This window comes from Arachis ipaensis, chromosome B04 (genome assembly GCF_000816755.2).
Source record: "Arachis ipaensis cultivar K30076 chromosome B04, Araip1.1, whole genome shotgun sequence".
Taxonomy (NCBI): Eukaryota; Viridiplantae; Streptophyta; class Magnoliopsida; order Fabales; family Fabaceae; genus Arachis; species Arachis ipaensis.
The window spans coordinates 131,768,593-131,780,896 of record NC_029788.2 but is presented as its reverse complement, the minus strand read 5'-3'; the positions used below and the strand labels follow the sequence as shown (position 1 = coordinate 131,780,896).

The following is a 12,304-nucleotide window of genomic DNA, read 5'->3' as shown; positions in this document are numbered from 1 at the left end:
TACTCATTAACACCTAAAATTGATCAATTTTATTAATTAATAGTAATAAATTTTATTAAGAAAATTAAAAATTACCCTTTCATTATAAACTCTTCGCAACTTATATTTGTATAGTGCATTTTATATTTGTATGGTATGTTTGATTAATGAAGGACTACAGTATATAGTCATCAGTATATTTTTGTATAGTGAATACTTATATAGTTATATTTCATAAAACTTTATTTATTTATTTTATTGTGAGAATAAATGAATGTTTTTTATTTTCTTTATTTATTTTATTTTATCTACTAATATAGATTAGTTAGATTATAATTTTTATTTTATTAAGTTTCTAAAATTCAAATTAAAAAATAATAACAGACCTATAATATCATGTATTCATGTGAAAGACAGTTAATAAATCAGAATAAAACTAAAAGAATAAATGATCATAATGAATACACATAGGGTCGTTTTCTGGTGGTCTGGCTAATGATGGCTATAGGTTGACTAGCGAATAGTGTAATGACTTCTAACATAGTTGATTTTGCGTCAAAACCAGTAATTAAAATGTTAAGGAAGATTATGTTAAAGGCAAGTATATTAACTACTTAACTTTAACGACAAAAATGGAATTTTGGCGCCGAAAGTTAATTTGTTTTTGATGTGGGACTTTTGACTGGATAGACAAAAAAAATCAGAAAGAAACTAACATAGAGTAATTGTAAAAAAAAAAAAGAGAAAATGATAAATAGGTTCTGACTTTTTGTTCCGCGGACATTTTTTTTGAAAAATACTTTTAAGTCTCTGACCTTTACAAAATTTGGACGGATCAGTCCCTGACGGAGACATTTGGACGGATCAGTCCTTGACGGAGGCATTTGGATGGAGGGACTGATCCGTCCAAATTTTGTGAAGGTCAGGAACTTAAAAATATTTTTCAATAGTCAAGAACAAAAATGTTCGCGGGACAAAAGGTCAGAGACTTATTTGTTCTTTTCTAAAAAAAATGAACACAGTTTTTTAAATCTAGGTCGAAGATCACCGCCGCTACTCAGCTGACGACCGCAGCCCTCCGACAAAGTTGACTGATACTCTTGTTGATGTGCAACTTCAATGCGGATGACTACCGTCGTACTCCTCTCAACGAAGTCTAATGAAAAACTAGTCGGAAGTGGGAGGGCTCAACCTTTCCATACATGAGTACCAACGACACCTAAAAACTAGTTTTTCATCCACTCTTTTTAGATCTACTATTTTCACTCTTTCTAGATCTACTATCTTTCCTCAATCATCTTGAAAAATTTTCATTTTCATTTTCTTGAACTCTCTTTATTAATCTTTCTATTTATACATTTTAGAATTATTGATCTACTCATGTCCTGGGATGCTTAATTACTATAGTTTAATGTTAAAATATTTTACTTTCCTTCCAGAGGCGGAAATACATACTTGTAAAGGGGCAATGGCCCCTCCTAAAATTTTAATTTTTGTTTAAAAAATAATAATAATAGACATGGTTCCTCCATTTTTTATTTTCCAGCCCTCCTTTGTTTCCGGTACACTTTTAATATAAGAAATTATTAGAATAGCGACTGATTTAGCGTTCGATATAGAATTTTTAGGATCAGAAAAAAATTGGTCGCTAAATCGGTCGCCAAATAATATTCAGTGACCGATTTTAGCGATTCACAAAATCGGTCACTAATAGCAACCGATAAATTTATTACTCAACCAGAATAAAGTTGGTCGCTAAATCGGTCGCAATTTTTTAATTTAGCGACCGAATTAGCAACCAGAACAAGAGAAGTAACGTCTTTGGATTCTTGGTCACAAAATCGGTCGCTATTTTCTAATTTAGCAACTGATTTTGCAACCGATAGAAAAATAGGGTGAAAATTTCTTTGGTCGCTAAGACAATTGTCACTAAATCGGTTGCTAATTGTTAAGATAGCGACCGATTTTAGCGACCAAAAAAATCGATCACTAAACAGCAACCAAATTTGTGATCAATAAGTTTATTACACAACCAGAATAAAGTTGGTCGCTATTTTTTAATTTAGCGACCGAATTAGCAACCAAAACAAGAGAAGTAATGTCTTTGGATTCTTGGTCACAAAATCGGTCGCTATTTTTTAATTTAGCGACCAATTTTGCAACTGATAAAGAAATAAGATAAAAATTTGTTTGGTCGCTAAGACAATGGTCGTTAAATCGGTCACTGATTAAAATAATATAGTTACTGAAATACCATTACAAACCCTAACTCAATTCACCCACACCATTCTCATATTCTACAAACAATGACTGAGTTACCCACCGGAAGCACAGCACCGTCTTCTTCGTCGCAACGCCTTCTTCGTCATCTTCTGATTGCAGCGCCGTCTCTTGAGGTCTCGTCATCGTTGTCTTCTGAAGTCTTGGCGTCGTCGCCTTCGTCTTTGAGATCTCGGCAGCGTTGGTGTCGTCTGAGTTCGCAGATCGTCTCATCACCATCCAGATCTGACTTTCTCATTGTCATGTCGTTCTTTTCTCATCGTCGCCTTCTTTGGTCGTGCCACCTCCTCTGCTCACTCCTTTGTTGTAAATCGTCGCCTTGACGTCCAGATCCGACGTTGCTCCTTGGCACATTTCATTGTTTCTGTACATCCTTGTTTAATTGCGATCTTACACACATCCTTCTGAAATCTTGTGAACCTTATATGTGATACTTGTTCTTCTCTTCCTAAACTTTGTATTCCTTTGAGTAAACTCGAGATTTTATCGGTTAACGTATAATTCCTAGATATAACAAGCGATACGTTAGTTTCTAAGATGCGGCTCATGGACCCAGAAGGTGAAACTTGTAAGTGTGCGACATCATAAGAAGATCATGAAGTAGGAGTATCCTGAAAAGGACGTTAAGGAGATTTTGGTACAAGTTGAAAGGTTAGTCTTGATGTTTGACTTTCGAATGTTCTTTGGGAGTGATGAACGATGTGAAAAGTGCTACATGTGTTTGACTTATTAAGGGAACAAGAGAGTGTGAATGTTAACTACATCTTTTCAACACAAACCTATCTTGTAACCTTTTGTACCCGAATGTAATTCTTTCTCATGTTTGGTAAAGTGCTAAAATCATGTAAAGTTGTGCAGATTATATCAATTTTCAAGGGTAGAATGTAAAATCCCTACAATACTCTTATTCCTCTTTTCTCCAAACCAAACCCTAATTCCTAAATTAAACCCACACACACTCACTCTCACACAATCACACACTCTGAAGTTAGAACAAAAGAAAAAGAAAGAAAAAGAGAGAGGGAAAAAGGAAGAAGAAGGGGAGAAGGAGGATGACGTCGGTGGGGCTGGACGCCACTGTCACTGTCACAGAGAAAAAGGAAGAGATGCATAGGAGAGATGAGAGAGAGTGAGGTCGCAGAACTTCCATGGAAAAAGAGGAAAGCACGCGACGGAGAAGAGGAAAGAGGGAGTCCTGTCACTGCCGCTGCCATTGATCGATGATGAGTTTGAAAAACTCCAAATTAATTTGATGATGATCAAACATTATTATAATAATTAATCACAAAATTATTAATTTGAATTTTAACTCACATTTGTTAATTAATAATTTTGTTGCTTGCAGATTTTGTCATTGGGCATAAAGAAAACTGAAAACTTAAAGCCCAAAATGGTTGGCCAAAAATAATCAACCTTGTGCAAAAATGTTTTAAAATATGTGGCTGATTATTATTGTGATAGTTGAGCCAGTTTTTGTTGAACAAGCCCAAATTAAATCCTTTGGTGAAAGACCAACTAGCTTGGTCCGAATTGAAAAAGGAAGGAAAGGGGTAGTGCTTGATTAGGTTCGGTTACCCATTCACTTGGGTGGAATTTAAATTTTGATTAAATGGATTTAATGCATGCCTTGGTAACATGAGAGAGAAAGTTCACATTGATTTGATTGCCATCATTACTCTCACACATTACTAAGCAAAGGAAAGTGGGAAATTAATCTATTTTTAATTTCATTCTTCAATTACATTGAAAGTTTTCTCTCTTCTCTCTCTTCTCTCTTATTGTTTTGGTCATGTCACAGAAAAGAAGAAGAAGCAAGTTATCAGAAGTGAAGCACTGTAGCAGTAAAGCTATGAACAAGCAAGAGACCAAGGTGATGATGGCTCTTGTAAAAAGAAGATCCACAGTATGGTGTGGCTGAGATCTTTGCCACTTATGGTTAGATGTGGTGAAGAAGTCTCAGGATTACCATGCCTAGAAATGGAAGGAATCCATTTAGAAGAAGATCCCTGAGGCATGGCTCGTCTCTACTTTGTGGTCACCCATCATAGAAGGTAGCTACTGTAGCTACGTGGAGGAGGAAGCAGAAGTGGAGCAGGAGGAGCTATCAAGGATCAAGCACTCATTAAGGGTTAGAAATCCTTCTTGGGGACCAAGTCAAGATGGAAGGCTCAAATTGATGAAGCTTGATGAGATGGGATGAGAGTGAGGTAATTGCATGTTGGATTTTGCATTCGGTTTCCTCTTCTCTCTCTGGACGAACCGGTTTTTGATGTTGAAGAAGAAGAAGATTAGCTCGGTTGAACCGTTTCAACCTTGGAGACTTCCCCTTCTATAATAAGGGTGAACAGTCAAGGCTTGAAGCAAGGAGAAAAGAGTGAAAAGCACAGAGTTCTCATAGCTACCCAAGCTAACAGAAGTTCTTCTCCTTAAATGTTTTTCATGTTGTATTTTTCTGTTTAATTTTGTCTGTCTTGAGTCTCATAGAAAAATGCAAACAGTGAGGTTTGTAAGAAAAAGCCATAGAGCGAAAATGGCAGAGTATACAAAATTAAAAGAAAAAGCCATAGATGTCCTAGAGGTCTTTTGTACATCTGTGTTGTGTTTCATGATTCTGTGGAAATTCCCTTGCAAGTTGGGTTAGTACTTAGCAGTTGAAAACTTGGTAGGTGACCAAGTCAAGTTCAGGGTTGGGGATAGACTCTGGACTTATCCCGGATAGGAATGGTAGTTCCTAGGGAGAATTGGTGTTTGTAATCTGTTTGATTATAGTGAAATTTCATCATTGTTGTGATGGAGACTGGATGTAAGCTGCACTGCACTTAGCAGCTGAACCAGGATACTTCTTGGTGTGATTCTCTCTCTCTCTTCTACTCAATTTCTGAATTTATTCATAGGAGACAAAATTGAAAAATATCTCCTTACTGGTTACGAGACAAAAAGAAAATGTCTCTTGACTAGTGACGAGACAAAAAGCAGAAATATCTCCTAAAGCAGTTTAAAAGGGTAGCAAGAGTTACTCATCAAAAAGGGGCTAAGATTCAACCCCCCTTCTCTTAGCCACTGATAAACCATCAATCGAGACTGTCGCTATCCCGGTTGAGGCCATCTTTATCGCCAAGCAGGGCAGAGAAGGGTGGCGCGAACGGGAGAGAGAAAGGAGAGCTCTGCTGGAGCAAGTTGCTGGGTTGCTGCTGCCTTCCACAACACCGCGAGATAGAGCAAACCTTCTGTTCTTCCACTGTCATTGCGGTTGCCTCCGTTGCAGGTGGAGGAGGTGACTGGAGAAGAGATTGTTCTGTTCTGCTTCTGCTTTTGGTATTCTATTGTTTGCCGGAGTCTCTGGGGCCATGAATGTTGCTGCCAGAGTCGTCAGAATTGTTGCCGTCAAGAGCCACCACTGCTCTTCCTTTACCTTGAAGTGGTAGCTATGCTGCTGTTGTTGTTGAGATTACATTCGTGACATTGTCGTTAGAGTTGCTGCTGCTGTTAGAATTGAAGTTGTTGCCACTGGCTCGGTCCAAATTCTGCGCTCTTTCATTCCATTCTATTCCAACCTTCCTCGCCATTTAATTTGGCATTTTGGGTTCGGTCTCTTCGGTCCCTTGGGACCAAGTTGTGAGTAGTCTTTACATTTATAATTGGTTGGCTTTGCATCTATAATGATTTTATTTTGATATATGTTGCTTTGAACTTATAATTACACTTACATATTATTATAAAAGGATTTTAAATTAGATTGAATAATCGATTTATTAGAACTAAACATTTATCTTTGTTAAGTTCATTTTAATATACACATGAGACTATATGTTTTTATGAGGCTATATGCATGTTTGACGAAGTTTTATATTATTTTAAAATATTTGATTTTATTCGAATATGATTTTTTTGAAGCATTGAAGTATTTGTTGTTACTCACTTATTTTGAAATTGTGAAATATGTTTGAAATGCCTTAAGTTTGAGAAAATATAATTGAAAAGGATTTGGATGAAAAAGTATTATTTGATGTGATTTGATACATTATATGTTTGAAGACGGAAGAATTTGTTATATGTGAAATTATATGTTTTGAATTGGTTTGGGAGGCTCGTATTAGAAAAGCGTAGTTAACGGCGGTTATGACGTTAACCTAGATGCATCTGGCTCAGACCTCAGCTAGGAGGGGCGTTGCTAGCCTAACGTGTAGGCCACACGTTGGATCTGTTATTCCGTACGGACATACTAGAGGAAAGGGCTACCCATAGAGGTAGAGCCGCCCAAGTGTGGACTTTTGATTTGATTTCTGTATGAGAATTCCCTTATTGATTCACTTATTATTATCAACTATTATTTTTTAATTAAAAAATTACTTTAATAATAATGTTTATATAGTCTCATGTCGATTATAGATGTATTGTTTGGTTACTGAATTACAAAATTTACCTCATTTTTCTAAAAATATTTTTTAGAAACAAATACTTGATTATGTGAGATTTTTTCTTTAAGAGTAATGATTTGCACCGAGTACTTATTCTTTGTCGAGTTCTTAAATATTATATACTTCATATGTCACAGGTAGAATCCAACTACTCTTAATTATTTTAATTTTGTTAAAAATGCATAACTATTTATTTTAGAACTTGTAAAATATTTGTAATTTTTTGCCACAGGAGCACATGTAATGATGTATGTATTATGGAGTAGAGTTTCTGCAAAATTTATTACACATACATTAATACATACGTCTTAGAATGATTCACCTTATTGGTGAAAGCATAAAAAAGAAGTTGGATGATATATATATATATATGCATGTGCCTATGAGTCTCACGAAAAGAAATATGAAAAAAATGTTATTTATATACTAAAATTAACTATTAAAATTAGTTATTAATATATTTGTATATAAATATATGTGATTTAATTTATATTTTCAATGTGTATTTATATTCTAATATGTGTTTATATACCTGCTTTTGCAAAAGAAGCAGTGACATTGACATCCAATGCCTCACAGAAATCAATCATCATAGTCCATTTGACGCTCTAAAAACTCCAAGTTACCCACCCAAGGAAAGCATTTGTTTAGTAACCTCCTTTTAAGTGAGGGCAGTCACAGAAGACAGCACGTCGAAGACGAGGCATTGCACCATCTTTGGATATAAGATATCTAACATCCACCCTTATCATGATCAACACCTGAAGCTCCGGAAAACTCCCAGCAGTACCACAATCAAGAGTTTGTTCCGTACAATATCCAATTTTAAATTTTAAAACTTGAAGTCTTGGAACTCGTCCCAAGGTATTCATGTCTTTTGACTTGAAATACGCAAAGCGTGACAATGTAATCTTGGTAAGAGTTGACGGAAATGCAATTGTGTCTAATGGAACCCAATTAACCACAGAAAACATAAGCTTCAGCTTAATTAGTTTTTTCAGGCGATGTAGGCTCCTTAAGATTTCTTCTGCTGGTTCATGTTGGTCTAAAGCTATATGTAACCCGAGTGTTCTCAAGTTGGGAAAGTAATCATCACCTAGTAATCTCCCTAGTTTTGAATCGGCATACACATAGCATAGTGTTTGGAGATTCTGCATTTTATCTTGTACTTCTTGTTCATCTACTAACAATCTCACCAGAAATTCACAATGAAGATGTCTCAGTTGCTTTAACCCTCCAATTCTTAGGTCCTTCAAACTAGTGTACAATACATGTAATGTTTCCAAACTGTGAAAGTCACATAATCCATCTAATTTAACTTCCATTTTCAAGTACCGGAGGGGTGTCAAACTCTTCAAATACTCAGCACTTGTTGAAGAACTAACCCGAGCCCATTTCGAAAAAGATAGCACATTAACTCGGAGGTTTTCTGGAATATGCTGTGACCACCCTCGTGCATCTTCATAAAAAAATAGTGAATGAGTGGATTCTTTATTGCACGTCTCTAATGAACAGGTATAGGATCCTACTGTGCTAGGAAAGGACAATAGTCTACGAGCATTGTTAGTGTTGTTATCAGGGTTGTTGCTCTCTGATATGCATAGTTCCCGAAAGAGATCATGGATCTTACATGTTTTCACGCCTTTCCTATCACTGCTTCTCCTTGCTACTTGTACCAAATTACGATCCACCATCTCCCTCAAGTATTGCTCACCAATATCTTCAGGTTCTGGTGGTGCTTCTTTTGATCTTCTAGTTTGAATTGGCCCTATGAACCCTTCTGCAATCCATAGACGGATCAAGTCTCTCACCTGAATCTTTTCATCTTCAGGAAACACCCCAAGATATAGAAAGCAAGGCTTCATTTTGTTAGGCAAATCATCATAGCTAAACTTCAAAATCTCCATCATCTTCTTACCTTCTTTGTCTTCAGCAATAGACCAGTAAGGTAGCAGGTTCTTGATTCCTTCCCATGCATCCTTTGATCTGTCCCTCTTTGCAACAATCCCCGCTATGGTTATAAGTGTCCCAAACATCATCAAGGACTACCAAGTACTTTTTTCCTTCCAAACATTTTCTCACCTGCTTCAGCTCCTCCTCATCACTTCTTGAATCTTCATTTTTAGATTTGCATGTGGATGGCTTCAGACAATTGTGAGAAGGCTTTTAAAAACTTCCTTTTCTCTTAAATCCTTGGAAACAGTTGCTCAGGCACGGCAAGGATATATCGTCTTGACCTCATCGCTATTGTAGATCTTTCGAGCAAGTGTAGTCTTGCCTAACCCACCCATGCCAACAATGGAAACAACATTCTCAGGGGAACCTTCTTCCTTGAGCTGATTAATCACAATTTCAAAATCTTTCACCAATCCCACTACATTTTTTTCTTTCACAGTAGATCCACTTTCTTTGTAGATGTAATGCTTCATAACCATATTAAGACCATTATTTGACAAATGCTCATCTTCTAGCCCATTTTTATTTTTTGTTGTTATACTGATTCTACTACCAGGACCAAACCAATCAGTTCCTCCTGCTAGTGAATTCAGTTGTTGTATGCTATCAACATCATCCAAAACTCGAAGAACCCTTTTCTGGTCTAGTCTTTTTTTTATTTCAGAGGATCCTTTGAATGTACTTCCAATCTTAGTCTTTACCTTTCCTATCATCTCAGAAAGAAGGGTGATCTGTAGAATTTCTAGGCCAAAACCACTTTCATTTGTTTTCTCACTGACATTAGAAAGAAAACTTGCAGCTACAAAGTGAGGCCTAATCTTGTTATACAGCTCCGCAACAAATTTGCTTATTTCACGTTCTCCATGAATTACCAACATAAAAGAGGTAGCATGTGAATCAATCTGTGGAAGTGATTTTGCCTCTTCAAGTTCAGAATCACATCCAAGTGGACGATCAATATGCAGAGGCAAGGGAGGAAGTCTTTTTGTGACCTCTTCAACAATCTTGTCCATAACCATACCCCATGGTCCGCAAGCAACATACATACACATTTTCTTTGCATTTTAATTTGTCTTCTTTTATACAAGAATACGCAACAATCTAATCAATGGACGAGATCAAACGTCTTAAAGAAGTTTACCTAAGTCTCCGCCTTCAAGTTTATCTAAATCCCAAAATTTAGCTAAACTCCGGGGTTCGATTTTGGTGAATATATCATATGGTGGTAATATAAAACTAACAATCCATATATAAGCACGTAAGTATATAGTTTTGTTAAAAACTGAAAATTTTAAAAATCATGTACTGAAATTTATGATCGTTGATTATATATGATTGACTTTTACTGTATTATTTGCCTAGATTTCGGAGGAAACCTGTTTAAATAGCTTTGTCTACAAAATAAATTAAGTACTAAGGTAGAGAAAATCAAGATTTTACGTGTAATAAAAAAAGTAAATTAAGTATGTAAATAAGATTTGAATCGTAAAATCGCCAGATGTAGTATAAATTTTATAAAATCGATTGAATCATTTTAATAGTTAAATCGAGATTCTAGCTACTATGATAACTACTCACGTAAGTTGACTGATGTTTTGTCCATATATGGTGCCAACTGCAGACAAAGCAGACCTCCATGCTTCCACTCTGTGCTTGTATCTTCCTTTTTCTTGATCAATCATGGCTGTTCTATAACTTTTCTTCTGATACTGCACATCTGATCGTAGCACATGGAAATAGATTGGTAACACCGGTCGCGTTTTTCCGTTGTTGGAACACTCCATGATCTTGACGAGTTCATCAAGGCACCACCGAGAAGTTGGATACTTGTCACAGAGTACAAGAATTGACATCCTTGATCTTTCAATTGCTTCAACAAGAGAACCTTCCAGCTCCTCCCCTGTTTTCAGCCCCTCGGTATCTCTGAAGGTCTCGATTCTTGCTTTGATCAAAGCATGATAGAGTGTGTTTGTGAATTCGAATCTTGTGTAACCTCTAAAGCTCAGGAAGACATCATACTCGAAATGTGATGATGAACTTGCTATGGTAACAGTCTTTGGAAGGTTTCAATTGCAATAATAATCGAGATTCAAGAATCAACAAAATAGAGATGGAAATGGACAGGTTTCTTTCTTTGTAGTTGCTGATTCTAAATATTTTAATGCAAATTGAACTTATATTACTATTTAGATGATTATATAACAGAATTGCTGCCGTCCATCAATGCTTTCCTTGGACAGTATATATATTTTATTTGATTTTTGCACTCCTCTGATTTTGTTCTTAAGATTATTAAATGTTCATCGAATTGCACATAATGTATATTTTTCTTCTTTGGCAATCTAAATCCATAACTAATCATTATAAATTATATGTACTTTTTTTTAATGTATATTTTGTATTTTAATATGTATTCTACTTTAGAGAGTGATTTTTGATAGCAAATTTTAACATACATCTAGCATAGTTGATGAATGACATATATTTGTTATAAAAAACTTTGGTCATGACAATTGCTTTTTCACCAGCAATTTTATTATATTAATTACTATATTATTAAACTCTTGATATCAGACTTAACCAACCTTAACTTGTCTTTTAGCATCGCCAGCATTCTTTATACATATATAAAAGAAATTATTATTTTTCAGTATGCATCATTAATTTGATATAATAAGAATATTACAATAAATACAAAAAAAAGTTGACCTCATCATCTTCTGCTTTAGCTCCTCTTCACTGTTTGAATCTTCATGTTCAGACAGTTGAGAAGGTTCTTGTAAACTTCTTTTTCTCTGTAGTCCTTAGAAACAGTTGCCCATGCATGACAAGGGAATAGCTTCTTCACCTCATAGCTATTATAGATCTTTGAGCAAGGGTAGTCTTGCCTAATCCACCCATGCCAACAATGGAAACAACGTTCCTAGGGAATCTTCTTCCATCAGTTGCTTAATCACATCATTCAAATCTTTCTTCAATGACAATAAGATACTCATTAGCTAATTCTTTTAATCAAGTTGGATTGCTCCAATAGTTAGCTCACTGGTCCGCTTAATCAAGTATTTTGTTAGTAACGCTCTACGCTAATAACATGAATTCACCTCGTATTTATTTATAACATAAAAGAAATTACATGCCATTTCACATCTTTAACAGAACATGCACAATGTAAAAGCGAATCATAATACACATGTTCATTTTCGAGGAATTACAATACGAAAATAAGTGCTAAAAGTGTCATTCGCAGTAAAAACAAACCACTTTATTCAAAAAAAAGAAAGAAAAACAGTGCAATATTAGAGGATCACACTCCATTACAACACAATATAAGACTGCAAGAGCACATGTAATGAGATGTATTATGGACGAAAGTTCTGCACAAATTGAACATAATTACATACACGTTAGAATGATTCATCTTATTGGTAGAAGCATAAAAAGGAAGTTGCATGAAAAGGCAATTAATTAAAGGTTTAATTATTCTGTTAGTTCATATAGTTTTACTAAATTTTTAATTAGATTTTTATATATATATTTTTTCAATTGGTCCTTCTATTGTTTTTAATTTTGTAATTAGATCTTTTCTAGTGTAAAAACTATTAGAGTTAACTAAATATCTTTTCGTAAATTGAAGATATTCATAATTTAAAATTTAATTAAAATTTTGATGT

General features: G+C 35.2%; 2 protein-coding genes across 2 annotated transcripts; both read right to left on the bottom strand.

The window, feature by feature from the left end:
* Nucleotides 7,325-8,716, bottom strand: LOC107637434 (putative late blight resistance protein homolog R1B-16). Its single transcript, XM_016340848.1, has one exon. It carries the CDS (start codon nt 8,714-8,716, stop codon nt 7,325-7,327), a length of 1,392 nt encoding a protein of 463 aa, XP_016196334.1.
* LOC107637433 (disease resistance protein RML1B-like) lies at nt 8,885-9,646 on the bottom strand. Its single transcript, XM_016340847.2, has one exon. It carries the CDS (start codon nt 9,644-9,646, stop codon nt 8,885-8,887), a length of 762 nt encoding a protein of 253 aa, XP_016196333.2.